The sequence below is a fragment of the Saimiri boliviensis genome, chromosome 3, assembly GCF_048565385.1.
Source record: "Saimiri boliviensis isolate mSaiBol1 chromosome 3, mSaiBol1.pri, whole genome shotgun sequence".
NCBI lineage: Eukaryota > Metazoa > Chordata > Mammalia > Primates > Cebidae > Saimiri > Saimiri boliviensis.
Window position 1 is genome coordinate 169,315,646 of NC_133451.1, and position 25,035 is coordinate 169,340,680.

Genomic DNA, 25,035 nt, shown 5'->3' on the forward strand with positions numbered 1-25,035 from the left:
TTTCTTTCTTTTTATTTTGTTCTCCTTTTCCCTTGCCCCTTATTCTTATGAAATATTTATGATTCTCCCAAGATTATGTGATGGATGAATTGCACATGGCTGGGGGAGATAGAACTTTTTTGCTGGAAGTGGATCATCTCAGCCTCAGATAGCAGGGATTGGAATCATGGGGTGATCTATGAAAATATGCTCTGCTAGCTCCCAGTGATGAAATACTCTGCAATCTGAGTTCTCTGTAGGCCTGTGTTGTTAAATACACCATATGGGTGGAAACACTAATCTTTTCAGTTCCCTTGAAAATCTTTTTAATTCTAGAACTCTAGACGTGTTTTTTTTTTTAATTTAAAAACCCGAGGATGATAATCATTAATAAAACATATGGTCATTATTATGAATTTCTTTGGTTCTAATCTCAGTAATGTGTCTATTCACTAAAGTCATTTGTCTGAATAACATTATGTCTGAGCCAAATGTCCTTTTGGGCTAGAATCATATTGCTGTTTGTTCATTCATAGGTCATTTAGCATCCCACCTGTTAAAAACTACCATATATTTATTTATTTATTTTTGAGACAGAGTCTCTCTCTGTTGCCCAGGCTGGAGTGCAATGGCACAATTTTGGCTCACTGCAACTTCTGCCTCCTGGGTTCGAGTGATTCTCCCTGCCTCAGCCTCCTGAGTAGCGGGCACCACAGGTGCCCACCACCACGCCTGGCTATCTTTTGTTATTTTTAGTACAGACAGGGTTCGCCATGTTGGCCAGGCTGGTCTCAAACTCCTGACCTCAGGTGATCTTCCCACCTTGGCCTCCCAAAGGACTGAGATTACAGGCATGAGCCACCATGTCTGGCCTAAAATTAGGCTTTAATGTGTATGTATGCATGCCAGAATTTATCTTTTTTCTAAAAGACAGTATTATTTTCAAAAAATGTTACAGGAAAAATTAAAGAGAACTACTGAAAGTCAGCTTGAGATATATAATTAAAGATAACTGTATACCTATAGGATTGTTTAGTTTTCTCAAAAACTTAATATTTATTTAAGATTTTAGAAATAAAACATGTATTGTTTCTGTAGCAACACGAACTTAATAGTGGCAGTGTATGGATAGAATGACTTTTGTCATCCAATTTCCCTTCAAGAATTAAGAATTCACGCCGGGCGCGGTGGCTCACGCTTGTAATCCCAGCACTTTGGGAGGCTGAGGTGGGTGGATCACGAGGTCAAGAGATCGAGACCATCCTGGTCAACATGGTGAAACCCCGTCTCTACTAAAATACAAAAATTAGCCGGGCCTGGTGACGCACGCCTGTAATCTCAGCTACTCAGGAGGCTGAGGCAGGAGAATTGCTTGAACCCGGGAGCTGGAAGTTGCAGTGAGCAGAGATCGCGCCATTGCACTCCAGCCTGGGTAACAGGAGCAAAACTCAGTCTCAAAAAAAAAAAAAAAAAAAAAAAAAATTAAGAATTCACTAATTTTATAGAATGAATGGCTAAAATTAAGTTCAGTAATATTATATGCATTATTTTTACAAAGCATGTAAATTAGACTTTAAAAACACCTTATCATTTTTATTTTTAGAGTACATTAAAAACTGCCTGTAAAACTACTGGAATGGAACATGTAGATCTAATTTCATGTACAAATGTTTTCTTAATTTTGAGCCACATATCCCAAAATATAAAAAATGAAAACCTTAAGAAAAGAACCTCATTGGTTTGATTTTGGTATCTGAGGATCACTTTTTCACTTTCTCTTCTTGCAGAGAACCCCCACATTTCAAATATATTAATAAGAAATATGAAGTTTCAATATTGTGTTATAGCTAAAACTTCAAGTTTTTATTCAGCTAATAGGAAGCAGTGCATACATAGATTTGGCACTCCATAAACACTTGTTGAGATTGATTTTGCTCTGTGATTCTGATGTACTGCCTGTCCCATGAAGTGAACATGATCAGGGATAGAGAATGGGGCACCAGCACTCTTGGGACAGCACAGAAGGAATAAGTAAAAAATGGGTCAGAGGAATAAAAATAGAATGTGTCCATCTTGCTAACAGGCTTTTCTTTTAGTTAACAAATGTTGATTTAGTAACTTCACATGTTGATTTAAACATATATTAAATAATACATTGTCCATTACCTGCAAAATTCTACCTGTGTAATTCTCCTAATAATTTTACCATGCTTTACTGTATTCCCTAAATCCCTACCAATAAATCTTGGTCCTGAAGCTGGAGACCCTTCTAGAAACTAGGTAATCAAACGTGTGAGTATTGCCTTGCTTAGGTTGCTGTAACAAAGTTCCACGGAGGTGGCTTAAACACAGGTATTTATTGTTTCACAGTTCCAGGGGCTAGGAGTCCAAAATGGAATGTCAGCAGGGTTGGGCCCTTCAGAAAAAACTGTAACGGAAGGGCTGTGAGAGAGATGTGCTCCAGGCCTCTCTCCTTAGCTTGTATACGGCAGTCCTCTCCCTGTGTCTCCTCACATCCTCTTCCTTCTTCTTGTCCAAATTTCTCCATTTTATAGGAACACCAGCATATTTGATTAGGACCCATGCTAATGACCTTACAATTCAACTCATGCAAGTCACAGTGAGGAGTTTCAATTCAACATCGTACTTATTGGTGTGGTTATATGTGACACTTTACAAAGCACTTCATTTGTGTTAACTTAGATAAACCTCAATTTGCTAGAGTTCAGTTTCTCAACTTTTAAGTCAGTAATTTTGGTGACTTAATTCCTTCCCTTGAATCAGTAGTAAATAGAAAGCTTTAGATGGAAATTGTCCCTATTGACTCCTCTTTTTTTCTTTTTTGCCTCCTCCGGTATTAGACTTGTATCAAGTTACCCAACTATGAATGCCAAGGTTGTGTCTGTTCATATCTTTCTAAAAATCTTGGCTTTGGAATATAAACTTCTATGTTCATGGATAAGTGAGCAGACATGAAGCAAAAGCAACCTCAAGTTAATGTTCTTTTACTATTTAGAAGTAAGGTGTGATAAAATAATTCACAGTTTTATAATGCTACTCATTCATTCAGCAAACAGCAATTGCATATCCTCTATATGCCAGGCACTGTTCCACGTTCTGGGGATACAAAGTTGAGGAAGGTGAGCACTTTGAATTTAAGGCTGCAAGAGACATTATGAAAGTGGATAAAATTTTTATTGATGTATCTCCTCTCCCTCAAAAAAGTATTCCCCATCTGATTTTGTAGCTGATTTAAAAGAACAATTGTGTTTTGTAGAGTCGCTCATGCTCTAGCATTGGTTTGCTTGTTTGCGCTTTTCTAATACGTTTGAATCATGACTTAGGTTTTCCTGTCAGACTGATGGATGGAGAAAATAAGAAAGAAGGACGAGTAGAGGTTTTTATCAATGGCCAGTGGGGAACAATCTGTGATGATGGATGGACTGATAAGGATGCAGCTGTGATCTGTCGTCAGCTTGGTTATAAGTAAGAAAAATCTAATTATTTGAGATGGTTGCTGATGAGCATATCTGATTTTTAAAATGCTTATTCTAATGAATTACTTCTTAAAATGGGCTTCTCTCATTCATTTGAAAATGCTGGTCACATATTGATTTGATCCAGAATTACATAAGGAGTAATAAGTAGAGCCTACTCACATTTTTCTATCTTCTCACAAGAAATATTATGTCACATAAGAAATGTAGCTTTTTATCTAATAACAAGATAGTCTAATAACTCTGACTAGTCATAATACTGCTTGTATCACTTCTATCAGTTAACCTTTTCTCTGTGATTGATGTTTCAACACTGTAGCCTTTTAAGAGACTGTACAGTTATTGAAATTACTGTTGGTTCTCATTTTTTGTAATAATTAAAAAGTCACTGTGGACACTGAATTAGCAAATGCTGAGCCATTGCTCCTAGAGCTGAGGTCACTGCTCTCCCTTCTTGTTTCAGCTCTCATACTTGTAAACAGTTGTCCTTTTTTACAGTCTATATGGTGCCATTTTTTTTTTTTTTTGCATTTCTGTGCTTTCTTTGTTAATGACTTCACTGTTTAAAATGGCCCCCATTTGTAGTACTGAAGTGCTATGTCGTCTTCCTAAGTGCAAAAAGGCAGTGATGTGATTTAAAGAGAAAATGCATGCATTAGATAGGCTTCACTCAGGCACAAGTTGCAATAAGAACATGGCACTAGGCCGGGCGCGGTGGCTCAAGCCTGTAATCCCAGCACTTTGGGAGGCTGAGGCGGGTGGATCACGAGGTCGAGAGTTCGAGACCAACCTGGTCAACATGGTGAAACCCCGTCTCTACTAAAAATACAAAAAATTAGCTGGGCATGGTGGTGCGTGCCTATAATCCCAGCTACTCAGGAGGCTGAGGCAGGAGAATTGCCTGAACCCAGGAGGCGGAGGTTGCGGTGAACCGAGATCGCGCCATTGCACTCCAGCCTGGGTAACAAGAGCGAAACTCCGTCTCAAAAAAAAAAAAAAAAAAGAAAAAAGAACATGGCACTAAACTGAATGTGAAAAGGACACTTGTTTACAGTATGAGAGCAGAAAAAAGAAGGCAGATCATCTCCTGTTTTATTGGCTCTGCATATGTTATGAATGACTGTGAAATCACCCTAAGTAATGGTTTTGAAGTAACAAAAATGTGGAATATGTTATAACTTAGAGGGCTATAAATTTAAGATAATAGGCATAAATTGACTAGCTCAGAGTAGATTACTAATAGTAATTTGGATTTAAAAATATATCCTTAATTATATATCTATATACATCTTAAATATTGAACAGTTCACATGGTCATTTTCTATAAAGAATACATTACATGTTTATTTTAAAAAGCATTTCTGTTTTAATAAAGGTTCAGATTTGGGGGTAAACTTCAAAATCAAAGTTGTTTCTGCTTACTCAATACTACTTCAATTTACAGCTGTTTTGGACCTATTTGCAATTCCAGTTATCCTACAGCCAATGAATCCTTTATTTATGATAGAAATTTTCAGTTTTCAAAATATGGGGCAGTAGAGGAAAGTAGGGAGAGTCTGCATTAGATGTGAAAGTGAATTTAGTCAGTGATTAATTTTAAATTTCTTTTGCTCACTGTGTTTCTATCACTCCTTTTTCCATTTGAAAAAAAAAAAATTCTTGTTCTTGCATTACATTCTCAGTACATTTCCTCACTCCAAATCAGCCATTAAAAGATATTGCTCTTTGAGACGGGTTTCTTGGCCATATTTTAATTTTATTGTTTTGGTGGAGGTGATCCAAGAAACCTAGTATTACCTATGGAGGTATGAAGGGAAGGACTGGCGCCAAAGTTGATCCTCAAATTGTGTGTCTCAGCCAAGTTTAAGGAGAGGAAATTTTCCTAAGCATGTTCATCAAGCATCATCAATACACATATAGTTGTGTGTTATTACTTGAATTTCCTTTTTTCTAAATTTTTCAATGCTTTTTATTTATCATCATTGATACAGTTAGGATATTTGTTCCCACCCAAATCTCATGTTGAGATGTAATCCGTAATGTTGGAGGTGGGATCTGGTGGGAGGTGTTTGGATCATGGAGGCCAATCCCTTACGAATGGCTTAGGCCATCCCCTTGCTGATAAATGAACTCATGCTCTGAGTTCACATGGGATCAGGCTGTTTAAAAGTGTGTGGCACTCTCCCACCCCACTTGTTGCTGCTGCTTTTACTGTGTGACCTGCCTGTTCCCCCTTCACCTTCTGCCATGACTGAAAACTCCCTGGGATCAGCAGAAGCCAAGCAGATGCTAGCACCTTGTTTCCTGTAAAGCCTGTAGAACTATGAGCCAATTAAACCTCTTTTCTTTCTAACTTACCCAGTCACAGGTATTTCTTTATAGCCATAGAAGAATGGCCTAACACAATCATTTGGTCCATTTAACATTTAACTCAAAAGTGAATTTAGCCTCATATTAGGTTGGCTGTGGTCAAAACAACAAAGGATAACAAGTGTTGTTGAGGATGTGGAGAAACTAGAACCCTTATACATTGTTGGTGGGAATGCAGAATGGTACAGCCACTGTTGAAAATAATATGGAAACAGAACGGAAAAAAGTTCCTTAAAAAGTTAAAAATAGAACTACCATATGATCTAGATAACCCATTCCTGCGTATATGGCCAAAAGAATTGAAATTAGGATATCAGAGAAATATCTGCACTCCCATGTTCATTGCAGCATTATTTGCACTAGCCAAGATTTAGAAACAGCCTAAATGAATGGGTAAAGAAAATGTGGGCTCTGTGTGTGTGTGTGTGTGTGTGTGTGTGTGTGTGTGTGTATACTGTTGTGTATATACAGTTACTGAATGTACAGTTGTGTATGTGTGTATATATATATATGTATATATATATATACACACACAGTTACAGTTACTGAAAGACAAATACTGCATGATTTCACTTATGTGAGATATCTAAAATAGTCAAACTTATAGAAGCAGAAATAGAATGGTCATTATCAGGGATTGGGAGGAGAATAAATTGGGAAATTATTTTTCAATGAGTGTAAAGTTTCTGTCATGCAAGATGAATAAGTTCTAGAGATCTGCTGTACAACATAGTACCTACAGTTAACAATATGGTATTATATAGTTCAAAATATGTGGAGGGTATGGATCACATTTGTGTTCTTCCCAAAACCAAATGAAGACAGAAACAGAAGATGAGCAAAAAACAAAACAAACAAACCTCAGAAAAGAACACAATGAAATTTTTGGAGGTAATGGATATATTTAGCATCTTGGTTGTGGTAATGGTATTACAGATACATGCAGATGTCCAAACTGATGAAAGTTTTTTATATCAATTATAACTCAATAAAGCTTAAAAAAAGTGATTTTAGATGAGAAACACAATCTAGATTAAGTGAACAAAAGTTTGTTGCAACTTTCAATATTTCTGTAATATTTATCAATCAAGAAAAGCATCAAAAGACTTTATAATTGTGTTTTAAAGTTTCGTAATTCAGTGATTTAATGTTACTACAACAAATTGTGTAACATAATCTGTGATTTGCCATCAAATAGTATTTAAATGAGAATTGTTTAGCTGTTTGAGTAATCTAAACATACTTGAATATTTTCATAATTTCCCACTGAGGGGAAATTGAATTTTATATAAGAATATAAATATTTCATATTAAACTATATTTTAAATATATATTTATATATTTAAACAATGTATATATAAATATATATTATGTATATATATTTATATATTTAAACAATGTATACATAAATATAGATTTAATATATATATTTATATATTAAATAATATATATATTTTAAATATATACATATAATTATAAGCAGGTATGTGACTACAGTAGAGGATCCTTTTTTCTCCATCTCTATTTTAAATCATGAAAAATCTTTAATAAAGTATTTATTTGTAGAAATCAATCCAGGAAACTTTGAAGCTGTTAAAAGGCTTGTGCCTCATAAATAGGAATTTCAGAGATCTGTCCTCCAGCCAGCTCTATAGTGCATGAGGATTACTCCTTGGAAACACTGAGAATCAAAATAGTATTAGAAAGACTTTTCATAATGGGAAAAACAGAAATGAGATTAAAAAAAAGGGTACGTGAATGGTGACTAATACAGATATGCTTAAAGTGAACCGAAAAGTAAAAGGCATTATTTAATGATGCAAATTGAGGCATTCAATTAATGTAATTACTTCAGTGTGTCACCCATAAATATACAATCATTTTAATAAATGAGTAAACAAATATGATCATCTTAATAATGCTGAAATGTTATATGAAAAAAATCAACATTCCTTCCTCAAATCTGTGAGGAAGCTGAGAACAAAATGAAACTTTTAATTTTATATCACAAGTAAGCATCAAATAGGAACAAAAGAATGCCTGCTATTATTGCAATGACAGCATCGTCTGGTGGTTGCACTAAAGCATTAAGAATTGAGGTATCAGTATTGAAAAGGAAAGGTCAGAATATGTATAGGAATAATAGGATTGTTTGAAAACCCATGAGAATCAACTGGAAAGACCCCAGAACTAGTGTTTATTAATGTAACAAGATAAACTATAAATACTTTAAAAGCAAAGGTCTGCCTATGGATAAGTAGAAAATGAAGAAGAGATTTATAGAAGTTCCAAAAGCTAACAACAAAACAAAAACTAGGAATACACTTTGTAAGAATTGAGACCTATGTGAAAAACCTAGTCTTTACTAAAGCTAGAAGGCCTTATCAATGAGGAGACTTACCGCAATCCTGAATGTGAAGACAAAATAGAAATAAATTTATACATTAAATGCTATGCTAGGTAAAATCTTTCTGTTTTCTTGGTTGGTGTGCATGTGGGGTGAGGAGAGAGATTTGACTTCCAAATTCATCTGAAATAAAATCCATGTGGCACTGGCACAAGAATGGTCAAAGAGGTCAATGACACAAGTACAGCAGCAGATATCAACCTTGGTTATAGTCTGAAATCACTTTGGAACTTAAAAAAACACTACCCATTCTACTTTAATTGTTGTGAGGTGAGGTTCAAGTTTTGCTATATCTCATGTTTCCAAAGGCAATTCTAAGAGATAGCCATGGTTGTAAATTACAGAACTATAAAGACCAAGAAATAGCGTGTGCATACATAGCAGGATAAATAAGAAAGCCTTTCAAATCAGCAGGAAAAGTTACTGGGACAACTACTTTAGGGACAAAAATAAAGCTAGATTTCTTACTAATACTAAACAGCAATAAATTTCAGACAGATAAGAACTGTGATATATGATAAATACATAAAATTTAAAAAGAATAATATAATAAATAAGAAATAAATTTAAAAATAGAAAAAATAGAATAAAACTTGTAAGAAGAAATCTAAGCTGCCCACAAAGATTTATGTGTAAATAATTTTAAGAAGTCTAATAATTTTAAAACACATGTGCAACAGTGGAGAAATAACTTAGTTTTCTTTGCCAAAGTTTGATGCAGAGCTATCTACAGAAGAACTGCCTAGAGCTTTGTTAAAAACAGATTACTTATATTTTAAATGATTTTTTTTTGTATATTGATGCTATTCTTCTCCACTAGAAAGTATATTCACCAACAAATATATTTCTACAAATATCAACTTTAAAATTTGTCTTTTCGCTTTCCATAGGGTAGTTTTTAGTAAAGCTACATTCTGAATTTAATTTTTGTTAAGTTTATCAATTTTAAAATTTATAGTTTATACCCTCTATGTCCACTTAATTTTTTCCCTAACTTGAGGTTTTATGGATGGTTTTCCAATAATTCATACTTTAAAGCTTTTGATTTTAATGACTATTTCATTAATTTATCCGGAATTGAGCTCTAAATATGGCATAGGAAATATTTTATTTAAATATTTTTCTATTTGCATACTTTAAAATGTGTTATTAAAACAAAAATAGTAATATACTAAAAGTAAGTCTGCCATCTAGTCATGAGTCCTGTTTTTCTCTGTCTCTGTTAAAAATGTTACTTTTAGGCTGGGTACAGTGGCTTACTCCTGTAATCCTCGCACTTTGAGAGGCCAAGTTGGGTGGATCACTTGAGATCAGGAGTTCAAGATTAGCCTGGGCAACATGGTGAAACTCCGTTTCTACTACAAATAAAAACAAATTAGCCAGGCATGGTGGCATGTACCTATAGTCCCAGCTACTTGTGGAGATGAGGTGAAAGGGTCACTTGAGCCCAAGAGGTCAAGGCTGCAGTGAGTCGAGATCACACCACTGCATTCCATCCTGGGTGACAAAATGAGACCTTGTTTTAAAACACAACAACAAATATACATAGAGAGAGTACTTTTTTTTTGCTTTATGAGATGGAGTCTTGCTGTGTCACCCAGGCTGGAGTGCAATGGTGCGATCTCAGTTCACTGCAACCTTTGCCTCCCGGGTTCAAGCCATTCTCCCGCCTCAGCCTCCTGAGTAGCTGGGATTACAGGCACCCATCTGCCATCATGCCCAGCTAATTTCTCTCTCTCTCTCTCTCTCTCTCTCTCTCTGTGTGTGTGTGTGTGTGTGTGTGTGTGTTTGAGATGGAGTTTCGCTTTTGTTGCCCAGGCTGGAGTGCAATGGCATGATCTCGGCTCGCTGCAACCTCCACCTCCTGGGTTCAAGTGATTCTCCTGCCTTAGCCTTCTGAGTAGCTGGGATTACAGGTACCCACCACCACGCCCGGCGACTTTTTTGTATTTTTAGTAGAAACAGGGTTTCACCATGTGAACCAGGGTTGTCTCAAACTCCTGACCTCAGGTGATCCACCTGCCTTGGCCTCCCAGAGTGCTGGGATTTCAGATAGGAGCCGCCATGTCCAGCCTAAAAAACTACTTTTTCCTTCTAAAGGAGGCAAAAAATTAGTTCTTAACTCCATAGGTTATTATTTAATCTCATCATTTTCTTCACAATACTCCTCTTTAAGAGGGCAGAAAATTTAAAGGTGATTTTTTTCCTGCTTAAACAAGAGTTAAAGACTATCATGAATTTTTGATGTTCCATTAGATGTGAGTTTCTTAGCCAAAGCTAAATTAGAGGCCAGTGATGTAAAAAAAGTACCTATGGAGTATGGCAACAAAGAAGTTATAGTTATTACCTTTCTTATTTAATTTTTTTTAACAGTCATGAAACAAATGTTTTTTAGCACATGCAGGTACCAATTTTAAGATGTAAAAATTAAGGAATAAAATTGAATGTATGTTGTGATTTATTCAGATATAGGATTGACTGATTCTTCATATCATTAAGAATGTTCTGTCTTCAGGGGTCCTGCCAGAGCAAGAACCATGGCTTATTTTGGAGAAGGAAAAGGACCCATCCATGTGGATAATGTGAAGTGCACAGGAAATGAGAGGTCCTTGGCTGACTGTATCAAGCAAGACATTGGAAGACATAACTGTCGCCACAGTGAAGATGCAGGAGTTATTTGTGATTATTTTGGCAAGAAGGCCTCAGGTAACAGTAATAAAGGTAAGTCACCTTCTGGAGCCCTAAACAAGTCAAAGAATAATAATTCCCACTCCATTCCTAGAAGCAGTACCTTGATAACAGAAATCCAGTACAACAAGAATGTATGCAGTCCCATGTCTTGTGCTTTACCTTAGAGCCAGTAGTTCTTGGCAAACTTGCTTAGGTGGGGCTGACAGGGGGAACAGAGTTCAGGGGTAGGAGTGGATTTACAGGGCCTTGTAATCTCCGGGATCATCTCCTTTTCACCTTTGTAGCCATTTCTGTATTTCCTTTTTTAGATGAAATAAAGCTCTCATGCTTGTTGCTATCTTTGAAGAGTCATAAAAAGGAAATAAATGAAAATATAGAAATGAATTAAAGGCAGTTCTAAAGTCTCACTCATATTTTAAACGGGGATGATTTAAAACATGATTTTCAAAGAAAAATGTTTATAGATTTTATTATCTGAAATTTAAAAATTTAAGGAAAATGAGAAGTAATCCTTTTGTATGATAATGTTTCGTACTTTAAATGAATAGAGTTCTTGAAAGCTTGGGTGTATTTATTTATTTATTTATTTATTTTTAGACAGAGTCTTGCTCTGTCTGCTCTGTCACCTAGGCTGGAGTGCAGTGGCATGATCTCAGCTCACTGCAACCTCTGCTTCCCGGGTTCAAGCAATTCTTCTACCTCAGCCTCCTGAGTAGCTGGGATTACAGGCACCCACCACCATGCCCGGCTAATTTTTGTATTTTTAGTAGAGACGGTATCACCATGTTGTCCAGGCTGGTCTTGAACTCCTGACCCCAGGTGATCTGCCCACCTCGGCCTCTCAAAGTGCTGGGATTACAGGCGTGAGCCACTGTATCCTGCATGTTTAATTTTTATGAACCAAACACTTCTTTAAATAACTGAGTGAGAAAATGAGCTATTTTGGAGGAATTTGTGGTACATTTTAAGAAAAGAATCGCCTCTTTCTGGATTGAAAATTTATAGTTCTGATACACTGGATTTTGTTAAAATCAGGTGCACATATATTTGAGCACTCTCTTTTTCTAACACCTTGTAATAACTGCCAAAGACAATGAAATAAATGAATTGGATGTCATTAATATGATTCTTTGCTATCTAAGGAGCATTTGAGTATGGAAAAAACACTTACAATCCTTTGTGCTTTATTTTCTATTCAAATATATATTAAATATATATATGTGTACATTTTTATATATGAATATGTGTGTGTATATAAGTGTTTGTATAGATATATGTGTATATGCGAATGACTTGGCTAGCCTTTTCCCCCGAATACTGATGATAAGTTAATTTACTAAATTCCCTTCAATAATTTAAATTGTCATTAGAAATGGAATATAAGTGATTCTTTGGATTATGTGAAATCTGTAAGTAGTTGAAAAACATAAAAAATTCATTATTTATATGTTTGTTTTTAATGTCTTCCTAGAATTATAGCAGTACTCTTTTTAATACCTTTCCATGGTCATGGCAATGCTACCATATTTCAGGTAGAAATATTTCATCTGAGACCGGCTAGATTACAGAATCTGGCTTATTAACCAGTCAATTTTATGTTCACACCCAGGACCTGGTGACATCTATAAGGTGATTCAAACTGAAGCCATTGATTATTGGTCATCTGATGGACTCCTTTTATAAATGAACTTCATTTTTCTTTCAAAATTTTTAAATAATGGTGTATGACTTTAAATACCAGTTTGCTTTCTTACAGTCTGGTGCTTTGCCCCAGACTGATGTAAACTTTGTTTTGCTTGCTTTAAATATTACATCATTCCTTTTCTTGGCATCATATACATTGACCCAACTTGGAGCATTATTGGAAACTTATGTTTTTTCTAGTATCTTTTAATTTGCAGTATCATCTAGAGGACTCATATTCTAAGAGATGAAGGTTAAAGTTTGACAGCACACCTCTGAGATCATTTGGCAAATTAATCATCTGGGTACACATTGTTGAACCTCTTTCTCAATCAAGAAATAACTATTGCTGATTCCCTATTGGGTTCCCTTCTACCTGGTTATTCTCGGAGACCATTAGTGTTGATTAGGTCTTCCTGTTCTTGGCACAATTCCTACCCTCCTCCTCTTCCATAGAAAAACAGTACATATCTATACTTTATATGCATGTATTTAACCAAGGAAATAAAGTGCCACTATGTAAATTCTCCTGTTTTCTCAGATATTTTAAAAATGAGTCATACCTGTTATATTAACCTTTCTTCCTATACCACCTTTTCATATATTTTTAATTTAATTCTTCTCTTTTGTATGTTCTTGACAGAAGTCTGTTAACTTGGGAGGTTTGCCTGTATACCTTTAACCACAGTTTTCCACTTAAATTGGCTTAGCGGACCCTTTCTGTATGTTATCAAGCTAAGTAAATGTAAATTCTGATCAGAATTCTAGCCTGGGAATGTGCTTTGCTCTTCTGAGTTACATTTTTATATGTGGCTTAGAACAGTGTTGCGGGTGCAAAGTAAGTAATTTAGGCCATTACTGTCTTTGCAGTTCTTATTTTGTTCAATGTTCCATGTATTTTGTTCCATACATTACACAAAATAGCAGCAGCAGGAGATACAGGTACCTATCAGGGTAAAGTACTGAACAGAGTCAAACCAGTCAGCATGAACCCCTCAGAGGTGAAGAATGGGAAACCTCATAATGTTTCTTGTCTACTTACAAATTATCGTCATTTAGTCAAATTATAAACTATTTTTGTTACAAGAAAAATTTTAATTTGCAGAGAAAAGGCATTTTGACTTAGAGGAGGAAGCATCAGTGGAGTATGCCACTCATCGTCTTACCCCTCCATCAGCAAAGTGATAGCTTAATTAATGACCTGTTTCTGCTTCAGAGTCCCTCTCATCTGTTTGTGGCTTGAGATTACTGCACCGTCGGCAGAAGCGGATCATTGGTGGGAAAAATTCTTTAAGGTAAAAGTTTCTTCAAAAGAAATTTTTTATATTATAGAATTATTTTTATACATAGAGTGTTACAAATTGGGGATGTTCTATTATCACATAAGGGATTTGTACTCATTTTATTTTCTAAACTAAATTCAAATTTCACTGATAATTTAACTGTCCTTTGACCTATGTTTTTAGACCATGTTCTTATATCACCAGCCTGATTTAAGAGATTAGATGTGTTACTGCAAAGTTCTATGTCAGAAACAAAACAGTTTAACAGGAGACCTGGAAATGTGTATAACTACAAAGATTCATCTAAGTTAGAATGTATTTGTTTCAGACTTAACTCAGTTTAATCTAAATTTGTTGTTTGTAGAATTTACTAATGGAAAACCCATGCTTTATTAAATACTTCTTCAGACTGCATAGGTGAGGCACAGCGAAGAGAGAAATTACAGTTTAAGTAATGAAATACAAAGAAGACAGATTGTTTTTGAGAGTGGGATCCATACAAATGCCTATAGGCACATCTTCAGAGTTGCTGATTCCGGGCCTGCTCAGAGTCGTGGGGTCCCCTTCTCAAAGTAGGAAGGGAGTTGCTTTTGCTTTCCTTTTCCCCCACCTGCAAGACATTAAAGTCACTAAAGCCATTGCTTTAACCAGTGCTTTCCTTTGCTTTTTTGCCTTTTACTGATGTTGATGCGTAGCTCATTTTCTTCTTAGGGGTGGTTGGCCTTGGCAGGTTTCCCTCCGGCTGAAGTCATCCCATAGAGATGGCAGGCTCCTCTGCGGGGCTACGCTCCTGAGTAGCTGCTGGGTCCTTACAGCAGCGCACTGTTTCAAGAGGTATGTGTCCACATTCCCAAACAAGCCAGTGTAGCTTCTACTCCTCAGTTATTCCAATCCCCTCGCGCTCTACAGCACTCAAGGTGCCACAGCCAGGCTGAACCTTCTTTGCTTGTGCCAGCAGCCCTGTGGAACGAGGGAGTGGCACAAGGAGCAAAGAGAGCCCTTAGAAAGCCACGTGTTACCCTAGTGTTAAAGCAAACTCCAGATTTAGGAAGAACAGAAGAAGAGGGGTGTTTGGAGAGGAGGCAGGTAGCAGTATCAGTGCTCCCCCCAAGACATATCTGAGGCTGAAATATCTTTGTAGAGGTAGAAGAGACCTCGGATTATTTAGTTATAAATGATAAGGAGTGGGGAATGCAGTGGCAGTGTTTTTGATCCTTTGAGTCTTGGTGTTTTGTACCTTTGAGAAAGTCAGGTTGCATCTGTTTCATTGTTGGTTTCCTACAGTTTAGTCCTAATGATCTCTTCTTGTCCCAAACATTTTATTAGTCCTTTCTGAAGCCTTCTCAGTTCAGAGGAGAGTTCAGGAAGAGAAAATCAGTCCACCAGGGTCACAGAGCTCCTGGTGGGAGATCCTGCAGTAGAACCAGCTCTCCTTTGTCAAGTGCTTTTTTGTGGGCCTTGGTCATTGGCCCTTTCCTAGCATGAATCTTGGTATTTAAATATGTAGACCAGTGCTTGTGAAAATATTGGTAAGTATTAATGCAATGTGTTGAGTACAGACTTTCATTATACTATTTTAATTTTGTGTTTGAAAATTGTCAAAATGAAGTTTTAAAAAATGTGTACCACACGATCAAAACATTTTTACAAGCAGAAATTTGTTTTCTGTTTTTTCTTATGTGATATCATATGGTACGTACCCTTGCCTCTTTATGTACTTGTAATCCATCATGCAGATTTGTTCCTTCACTTTAACTGCTATGAATTTTACCTGCTATTGAAAGACTGAACCAGTCTTTTATTCTCCTATTGCTGCGTAGTTAGCTGCTTTCCATTCTTTCATTGGTAGAAAACAATGTTGCAGTAAACAACCAGGTACAAGTCTCACTGGGTGTGTGCACATGGGCACATTTTTCTGAGTCCTGGAATATGGATTCCCTTTAATTTTTCAAGCATACCAATTTATCCTTTGAAGAAATTGTATCAGTTTATAACCCAGCAATGTTATGTTCCTGTTTCCTCATGACTCCATCTAACCTTGACACTGCTAAAATTTAAATTTTTTTGCCAATCACAGAGTTTGGGGTTTCTTTTTAATTGTTTTTCCCTGACTAATGTCTTCCTCTTTTATGAATTATTTGTTTGTATAATTTGCCTATTTGTCATTGATTTTTAAATGTTTGGATATGTTCTGTATGCTAAATCTTTGTTGTTAGGTGTTATAAGTACTTTTTCCTAGTTTGGACCATGTCCTTTTACTTGTTTATGGTCTTTTTCTTACAAAAATATCTCAATATATTTAAAAGCGTCATCATTTTCTTAAAAGTTTTACAAAAGCTTTGTATTTCTTATTTTAAAAATATTTGCTTTGCCCCATTTGGTGAAGAGATTCTGTTATGTTTTTCCTAAAAGCCTTTATAGTTTTGCTTTTAATATTTAGAATTTTAATTTTTCCAGTTTATTTTTGTTTATAGTGTATGGTATGAAGAAAGGACCTAATCTTATACTTTTCTTTATAGATAGTTTTCTTAGCATTTTAAATTAAATATTCTAGTCTTTACCCACTGATTATGCTAAGTCTGTCATATGCCAAATTCTCATATATCCTTGTTTCTAGGATCTCTATTTTATTCCATTTTTGTACTTCAGTAAATATTTGTGCAGTAATCTTCCACATTCAAGGCACTGCAGAGAATATAAACCTGCATTTTATTGATTCATTGATTGAGACAAAATCCCACTCTGTTGCCCAGGCTGGAGTGCAGTGGTGCAATCTTGGCTCACTGCAACCTCCGCCCCTGCCAGGTTCAAGCAATTCTCCCACCTCAGCCTCCTGAGTAGCTGGGATTACAGCTGTGCATCACCATGCCTGGCTACTTTTTGTATTTTTAGTAGAGATGGGGTTTCACCATGTTGCCCAGGTTGGACTTAAACTCCTGACCTCAAGTGATCCACCCACCTTGCCCTCCCAAAGTGCTGGGATTACAGGGGTGAGCCACCACGCGTCTGGCCAAACCTGTATTTTATATAATAGTGGCCATTTGGGGATATAATTGAGCTTCAGAGTCCACCTATTTATAGTGGGTTTAACACATTCCTGTGTTACCTGAGTGGCACAAACAATTGACTGGTCCTCTACATTCCCTCCCCTCACCCAGCAAAATATACTGATAGGCTGATTCTAACAAGCAATATGGAATAAATATGAAATAAAATGCTGCCTTTAGTTCCAGGAAATTTGGCTGAAATACAGCACAAGTAAAGAAGACTTACTGGTTTTAGTATCCTGCAGCTTTACTAAGACTCAGTAATATGATATGTTTGCCCATGAAATTAATGCAGTCTTGGTAGCACTGATGAACAGTGTCCAGCATAGCAGTGAAGAACCTTGCTTTTCTGTCTTTCTGTGCTCAAGCAACTGGCAGGGAGAAAAGTGCTGTCTCCATCAAACAGAGAGAACTGTGCTTAGTTCTGTGTGCCACACGGTGAGAAAAGGACATGGTGCACTAAGAAGGGCAAGCAGAAAGGAAGATTGTTTGGGACTGGATTAGGTTTCCTGCCTTTTGCTTTAGATAACACAGATGTTAAAGGGAGATAAGATAATTTTTGTTTTAACACAAAAGAGTTTTCTGTTGTTTATTTTTTATTTCATTGACACTAGGACAGCTCAAAGATGGAATAGTCTATATGTGGGAGGAAAAGTGAGTTCTGTTATGGAGTCTGTTTTAAGCAGAGAGAGGTTGGGTTTGTGTGTAGGTAGAGGCTGGTGGTAGATAAGATGTAATGTTCAGAGTACTGGGTGAGGAAGCTAATGCTATGCTTGAAGGATGGCAGTTATTATCTAGAATACAGGAATCTGGGATTGTTAGTGAACAGAAGAGAGATGAGAATGGCCTGGGATGCCAGGGTTATGGATTTCTCTTTCATTTACTAGGCAGTGGGAAACCACGCAAGTTTTGAGCCTTGAGAGATGATCAAGGAAGAGTTTTAGGAGATGAGTCATTTGGAGATGTATGGCATGTATCTGAGAGGGTAAGGCAAAGTTATTAATCCGGGGGGCGTCTGTGAATGGGCTTGACATGATATTAAAAATCTTTGAATATGTTTGTACTTACATGCCTTTTTCTGGCAAACTGATCTGTTACCAAATGATTTCAGTAGGAATTGGAGGGATTGTGAGGAAGGGACCTAATTTTACACTTTTATACTGGAGGGAAATCAGCTATAAGGTTATTGTAATAGAGATAGGTGAAAAGGAAAGGAAGGAGTGAAGGTAAAGAGGCTGTGATAGAAATCAGTAGGGCTTGGTACAATGCAACAGGAGACTTGGATCTGGCCACCAAGATGAGGGTTACAGTTCTAGCTTTTCCGATTGTTCATTGTTTAACTTTGCAGAAATTATTTAACCTCTTGGAGTTACTTCATTTGATATGTGTAAAACGAAGATAATAATGTTTCACAGTGAGAAACAAATGACCTGCAAAGTATGTGAAAGTATTTTATAAACTGTAAAACTCAAAACAAAGATTGGTCATTATGCTGGGGTTTAAAGGCAGAAATTGAAGACTGTATTAGTGAAAGCAGGTGACTGAGGATGATTTTATTTCACTTACTAATGAAGAAGAATAAGGTAGAAAACTGCCAAGAACTTGAAGACGCCTGTTTTGGGGCTTTGAATTTAAACAAAAACAATCTGTTACCTTCCTGTGATCCAAGACTTCTTGTCTTTCAAATTTCAGCTAAAAGTTATAGTCACAGAAATTCAAGGCTTAAACTATTTAAAGTAGGGAGATTGCTCAAAAAGTTGCACTTGAGGTTAAAAACTTTACTTTTGTGTTCCCTGGAATGGCTTTTTTTTTTTTTTTTTTTGTATATGTTGGATTTATTTATTTACATGTCATTATTTCTTCTTTGGCCTGCTCTTTCTAGATTATTGCTTAGAGTCAGTAATTGTCTCGTTTGTGTTTATACACCAAATGTCTACTCTATGACTTGGCACACAGTAGATGAATGATTGTTGAATGATGAAAGTGGTGGCTCAGTTGCCAGATAGTGAATATATTTAAGAATGTTGGACTATTTAGAAGTTGGTGGTATTTTTTAAACTAGATCAACAGATAATTCCTTCCATATGTCATTTGGAATTTTTTCTCATTATCTGAACAGTTTAAGATAAAAATGGTTGAGTAAAGAGCAGAGGAACAGATTATGATACATATAGCATTTTGATATGCTTTGGCTATAATACAAGATTCTCTTAATGTGAGTAGGGAAAAAACTGCTTTGCAAATGTGTTATATATCCTTCTGACTTGGTCTTTAACCTTTGCTGGATTTCATAGACTTCCTGTTTGAAGTGCTACAGCTCATATCTTTATTGCAGTAAGTTTATTAAAAGGCATACAGCCTGTTACTAGTGATTAGAACAAGCTCCAAATTTTGTTTTAGTAGGTTTAGGGACTTTTGCTTAAAACAAATCCCTCTTTCATTATTAGAAACACTGAGATTTGCAAAATAGAGACTGTAGTATAGAAGCAATGTATTTGGGCTCTGAGAGGATCCTGTCCTTTTAGATGGCAGGTGAAAGATACTCAGTTTAATATAAGGCCTATAAGTAGGGGAACTGGATTTCATATTTTGGAATTAGCTTCCCCTCATCCCCTTTTGACATTTCCACTGCTTTATCAACTACTGGTCTTCTGTATCCATAAAGGTTTTTTGTTCATCAAAGCTTCCTTGGTACCTAATTCTTGCAGTGATATAGGCCAGTGTTCCTGAGCAGCCATTTCTAGACAATAAGGCATAGAATGTTATTACCATTTGTGTTATTAAACAGGATGAGAACTTTATGTTGATTTGTTTGCCTTCATAGCATAGTCACTCTTTTACATAATCCTTGTATCAGAATAATCTAGGAATGGTGGCCTGACGAAGATGAGATCAAAATGCCATAATTCTACTATGCCATATTAATGCCATAATGCCTCTAGCCTCAGTTACACTCATTTCATATAGCGCGGTCTCTTTAAGGGTATTTTATGTGAACACTGGCAAAGTTTTCATAACTCAACTCTTATTTCCTCATAGCTTTTGCACATTTCCATGCCAGTGTAACAAGAGCACCTGAAGTAGTTGGTAAATCACTTTTTAACGACTATCTCATTTTTTCACAATGTTAACGCAATACACATGGTATGCTGTATCCTGTTGGCAGTTTCAAGTGGAAACTTTGATAAATGCTTTTCTACCTGGTTTGTGAATCTTGCATAATATAAATTGCGAATTTTTGCTGTTTTCTATTCTAGATTGTAACTACAAGTACCATGAAATGACCTTGTGCCTATTGTGGTGCAGCAATATAATTGAGACAAAAGTTCCTGAATATTAAACTAATTTCTTTTAATTGTTCATTCTGATAACAAACATGATTTCCAGGAATGATTGTACCTGAAACAAGGGCTTTCTTATTTCTGTAATTTTACTCCAAAGTGGATTTGTTCAATAATATAACTTTACCTGACATTATTTCATTGACTTTTTGCCTAGAAATGCAACAGCAGCTGGAAATGGTTAGAAATTACTCTCTGAAAATCAGAAATGACTAGATATTTCTAATTAGAAAGATGAGCCACAGAGGTAATGGGACTTACTTTTTAAGAACACAGTATGTCAGATGCCTAATAGATGTTTCATCGTGACGTAGTATGTGGTAGAGCAGAGTTCTTAGGAACATGGTCTTTGGTAATACACATATCACCAATCATGCTAAAACAATTTCTGTTGTACACACAGTATTTATATATGTGTAAGGACTAACGCAAGATGTGACTGACGTTTACTTCTCTGTAAGCAATTGGAACCATTTGCACAAACAACTTTAGTCAACTACTTTTTGAGTTTCATCCAGACAGAAAAACAGATTTTAGTAGTAACAGATGTGCATGTAAAATATCGTTTTCCTGTAGAGACGAATCCATGTAGAGGACAAACACAAAGAATATGACCCTGCAACCTGAATTAATTCTACTTTTAATTCTATTCTAGTAATTTGTTATTGTTGTTGTTTACTTTAATCTCAGAGTCTCAGAGAAACTTGGGCACTAGCTTTTAATAAACTGCTGTCTCAGATCCTTTCTTGCTCAAGCTTGTCTGGGAATTTCATCCAGTTTTTATGTGAGGGGGAGTTGAAGGCATTTCAGCAAAGCAAACAACTGAATGATGTGTCAGATAAAACTTGAAATGTTTGTTTTAGAAGCATTTTTGGATATGATAAAGTCTATCAAAATAACAAAAGTTCAACTAGAAAGACCTTAAAATACATTGCAAAAGAGGATTGCTTTATATATTGTCTTGAGAAGCCGAGAACCATTACAGATGCTTCTGGAGTACACACACATATTGAGTACTTCAGCCAAAGTATTATCCCTGAAGCAGAGAATCATCACCACTAGGGGAGATGACACTAGAGGACAAAAATTTGGTTGGAAAACTCTTCCAATCTTGAGGCAGATGCTTTTCAAATTCTAAGCACAAAATCTTTTCTAAGAATAATTGGAGTTAAAGGAGTGTGGGATTCCATTCTTAGGTTTCGCTGGTACATTTCCCTAAATCAGGACAACTTTAAAAGTATAGGCTCTGGTGGGTGCAGTACCTATCATCTAAGAACTTCGAGAGGGCAAGGCAGGCTTATCACTTGAGCCCAGGAATTTGAGACCAACTTAGGCAACACAGTGAGACCCTATCTGTACAAAGAATAATTTTTTGAAAATTAGTGAGCATGGTGGCATGCATGTGTGGTCCTGGCTGCTTCAGAGGCTGCGGCAGGAGGATGGCTTAAGCCTTAGAGATCAAGGCTTGCAGTGAGCTGTGATCACACCACTGCACTCCAGCCCGGGCAAGAGTGAACCCTTGTCTCAGAAAGGAAAAAAAAAAATGTGTGTGTGTGTGTGTGTGTGTGTGTGCGCGCATTCCATAATACATATGAACAAAGAACTTCATTTTGACAAGAATGGTGCTGTTTGCCTTCTTATTAGGTAAATATTTTTATCTCAGTTTAATATTAACTGCTGATTGGTGAGTATACTAATTACCTGCCAAAATCTACTTGATCCAAGAACACAGTATATATATGGAACATGTATGCTTTTTGCATTTTGGTATCTATCAGTAATCTCTTAGGATGCTTACTTCACCCAGTGAAATTCTGGGCATGTACGGGCAGGAGTTAGACCCACACTTTTGAATCTTTGGTTCAGTAGTTCCCAACTCAGACTGTGACTATCAATCACCTGTGATCCTATACCAGCTGTTATTTATTTATATTCTCAGATATTATGGCTTAGACATTTATGTTTTTTCAAGTAGTATAAGTGATTCTGATGCATAGCCAGCATTAACAAGAACATTGGATTTTCATGATTTCAGTAAGTTAGGGATGAGAGTGTAACTATGTATGTGGACATGAATGTCTTTCAAAATAACTCATTCAATATAAATTGATTAAGAGCTTTCTCTGCCAAGCACTTTGCTGGGTGCTAAGGATACAACCATCATGACATGGTCCTTGCATTTGAGGAGCCTTTAATTAAGTCTTAGAAACTGTTACATATGCATTGAGAGTGTTCAAAAGGATTGGTTAGTTTACAGGAGAGCAGACTATTAGGAGGACACTCCTAGGAGAACTCTGACTTGATCAGGACAAAATCAGTTTTTGCCATATTAAGATAGAGGGGGTAAGGGAAACAACATTGCATATGGTTTGAATAATGACACAGGTTTGTAAGACAACTCTTCAAATGGTTTAAATGACAGGAGCACAGGGCCCAGGCTGGTTATCAGAGAGGGGAACAAGGGCCGGCTCTTAGATGCATTTGTATATCATCTAAGGAATTTGAATTTATCACATGGATTGGGGATCCCTGGAAGAGTACTCGGGAGTTATATTATCAGGCAGAAAAAACATCACTCTGGCACAGGCGTCCCCAAACTTTTTATACAGGGGGCCAGTTCACTGTCCCTCAGACCGTTGGAGGGCCGCCACATACTGTGCTCCTCTCACTGACCACTGATGAAAGAGGTGCCCCTTCCTGAAGTGCGGCGGGGGGCCGGATAAATGGCCTCAGGGGGCTGCAGTTTGGGGACACCTGCATCTGGCAGCAGCGTGAGGGATGGGTTGAAAAAGTTAAAACTTGAAGCAGCAAGGCCTTTCAGGTGACTATTACAATATTCTTGGCATGAAATGACACATTGAGGCAAGATTGGCCAGGGCTTTGACATTGAGATTATTTAAAAAATAAATTGCCTTGTGGTAGTAATGTCCTGTTTCTTTGTTTACTGGTTGAAGACTCAATTTTTATAGATAATGTGGAATAGATTTATAAGCCAGTTTAACTGAAAAGATTATTTTGGCCAAGGGTCACAGCTTTCTTACAGAATGGAAAATATTGTTGTAATGAGACTTTTTAAAAAAGTTGAATAGTAACATTATTATCATAAAGGATATAAAAAGTTGACATTTGAAGATAGTCTCATTAACTCAAACTTAAAAATTACAAGCAACTTAAGAGACTGCATTAAACTCAGCTGCCTAGTTCATGCAGAACAATTACTCTTGACCAGTGCTGTCTAGCAGAAATATAGTGTAAGCTACAAATAACAAGGGATATATGTAACTTTGAATTTTTTTTAGTAGCCACTTTAAAAGATTAAAAACGTGGCTGAGCACAGTGGCTCATGCCTGTAATTCTAGCACTTTAGGAGGCTGAGGTGGGAGGGTTGCTTGAGCCTAGGAGTTCGAGACCCTCCTGGGGAACATAGTAAGATCCTGTCTTTACAAAAAAATAAAAGATTAGCCAGGTGTGGTGGTGTGTGTTTGTGGTCCCAGCCACTTGGGAGGCTGAGGTGGGAGGATCACTTGAGCCTAGGAGGTCGAGGCTGCAGTAAGCAATGACTGTGCCACTGCACTCCAGCCTGAGTGACAGTATGAGATCTTGTCTCAAAAAACAAAAAACAAAATGAAAAAAAAAAAAAAAAAGAAAACGATAAAAACTCAAACAGGTCAAACTGCCTGTTAATTGTTATAGTTTCAGTATGCGAAATAATCCAAAATTTTACTTAAATTTTGAAGTAGAAGCAATAAGAGCACATACTTTAGGCACAATATATTAAAAAGCCTCTGAACTTTAAAGATATGTGATGATTTAAGATTGAGAGTCTCAAGAAATCATAGATTATTAGTATTAAAGATCAATAGTATGTGGCTGTATAAACCAAATCATCTTTGTTGAACTGTTTCATTTTTGAGTGCTAACAGCTAATTATATATACAAGACGGTCACAGCACTACTTAAGGATATTAGAATATTCAGGCATCTCATAACCTTCAGTGCTTTTATAGAAGTGGGAAGTTTTATTTTAAATAGACACTAGAAAATGTCAAGCTTTTGGACCAACTCTTCTAAGCTCACATTACAGGTCTTGTAAACAATGAATGAGTCAAGTTCTGGTTAAAAAAAAAAAAAATTAAAGTGACAGTTGTTATATGCATGCTTTCCCCCTTTAACAGATGCCAGTACAAAATAGGTAGAGTTGATGAAACCAAGGCTGGAGTTTTGGCAGGTAAAAGACAGGTAAGGGTAGAGTTTTGCAAGAGTGATTATTGTTAATGGGCAGATGGTAGAATCCAAGCCAGATAAGGGAAGTCATAAAAGACTGAAATGAAAAAATAGTGAGGCCAAAGGATAGAAGTCCAATGGGTTTGAAGGATTTTAGAGCTGTAAAAATAGAAGGCAGAAATACAATATGATTGAAAACAAGATTTCAGAGGTGTGTGTTTATCTGGTGAATACAACGTCTAGGTCTTAAACTGTAAGTGGGTTGCTGAGATGAGGTGGAGAATACATGCATTGCAGATGAGTAAGTCAGGGACCTGCAAAAGAAAAGTTATTGGAGATTAAGTCTTAAGAATGTTCTAAGTAGCGGAATGCAGTTAGCATGGTGCTGTAGTCTGCAGTGAGAAAGAGGAAGTAACCAGGAGATGGGTTGGGTCAGGCATTCTAGGTTAGAGGTTCTCAGGTAGGGGCATTTTGCCTAACAGGGAACATCTGACCATGTCTGGAGTCATTTTT

The 25,035-nt window shown here is 36.5% G+C and overlaps 1 protein-coding gene across 2 annotated transcripts in view; it reads left to right on the forward strand.

Moving 5' to 3' along the window:
* PRSS12 (serine protease 12) overlaps positions 1 to 25,035 on the forward strand; it is a 70,637-nt gene that overhangs the window by 41,369 nt on the left and 4,233 nt on the right. Inside the window, exons 8-11 of one of the 2 annotated variants that reach the window (XM_003929893.3) lie at positions 3,324 to 3,465; positions 10,769 to 10,974; positions 13,844 to 13,922; positions 14,622 to 14,744. In XM_003929893.3, the coding sequence (XP_003929942.3) occupies positions 3,324 to 3,465; positions 10,769 to 10,974; positions 13,844 to 13,922; positions 14,622 to 14,744 (550 nt within the window). The remainder of the gene's footprint in view (positions 1 to 3,323; positions 3,466 to 10,768; positions 10,975 to 13,843; positions 13,923 to 14,621; positions 14,745 to 25,035) is intronic. The other variant, XM_039479217.2, reaches the window with a different exon arrangement.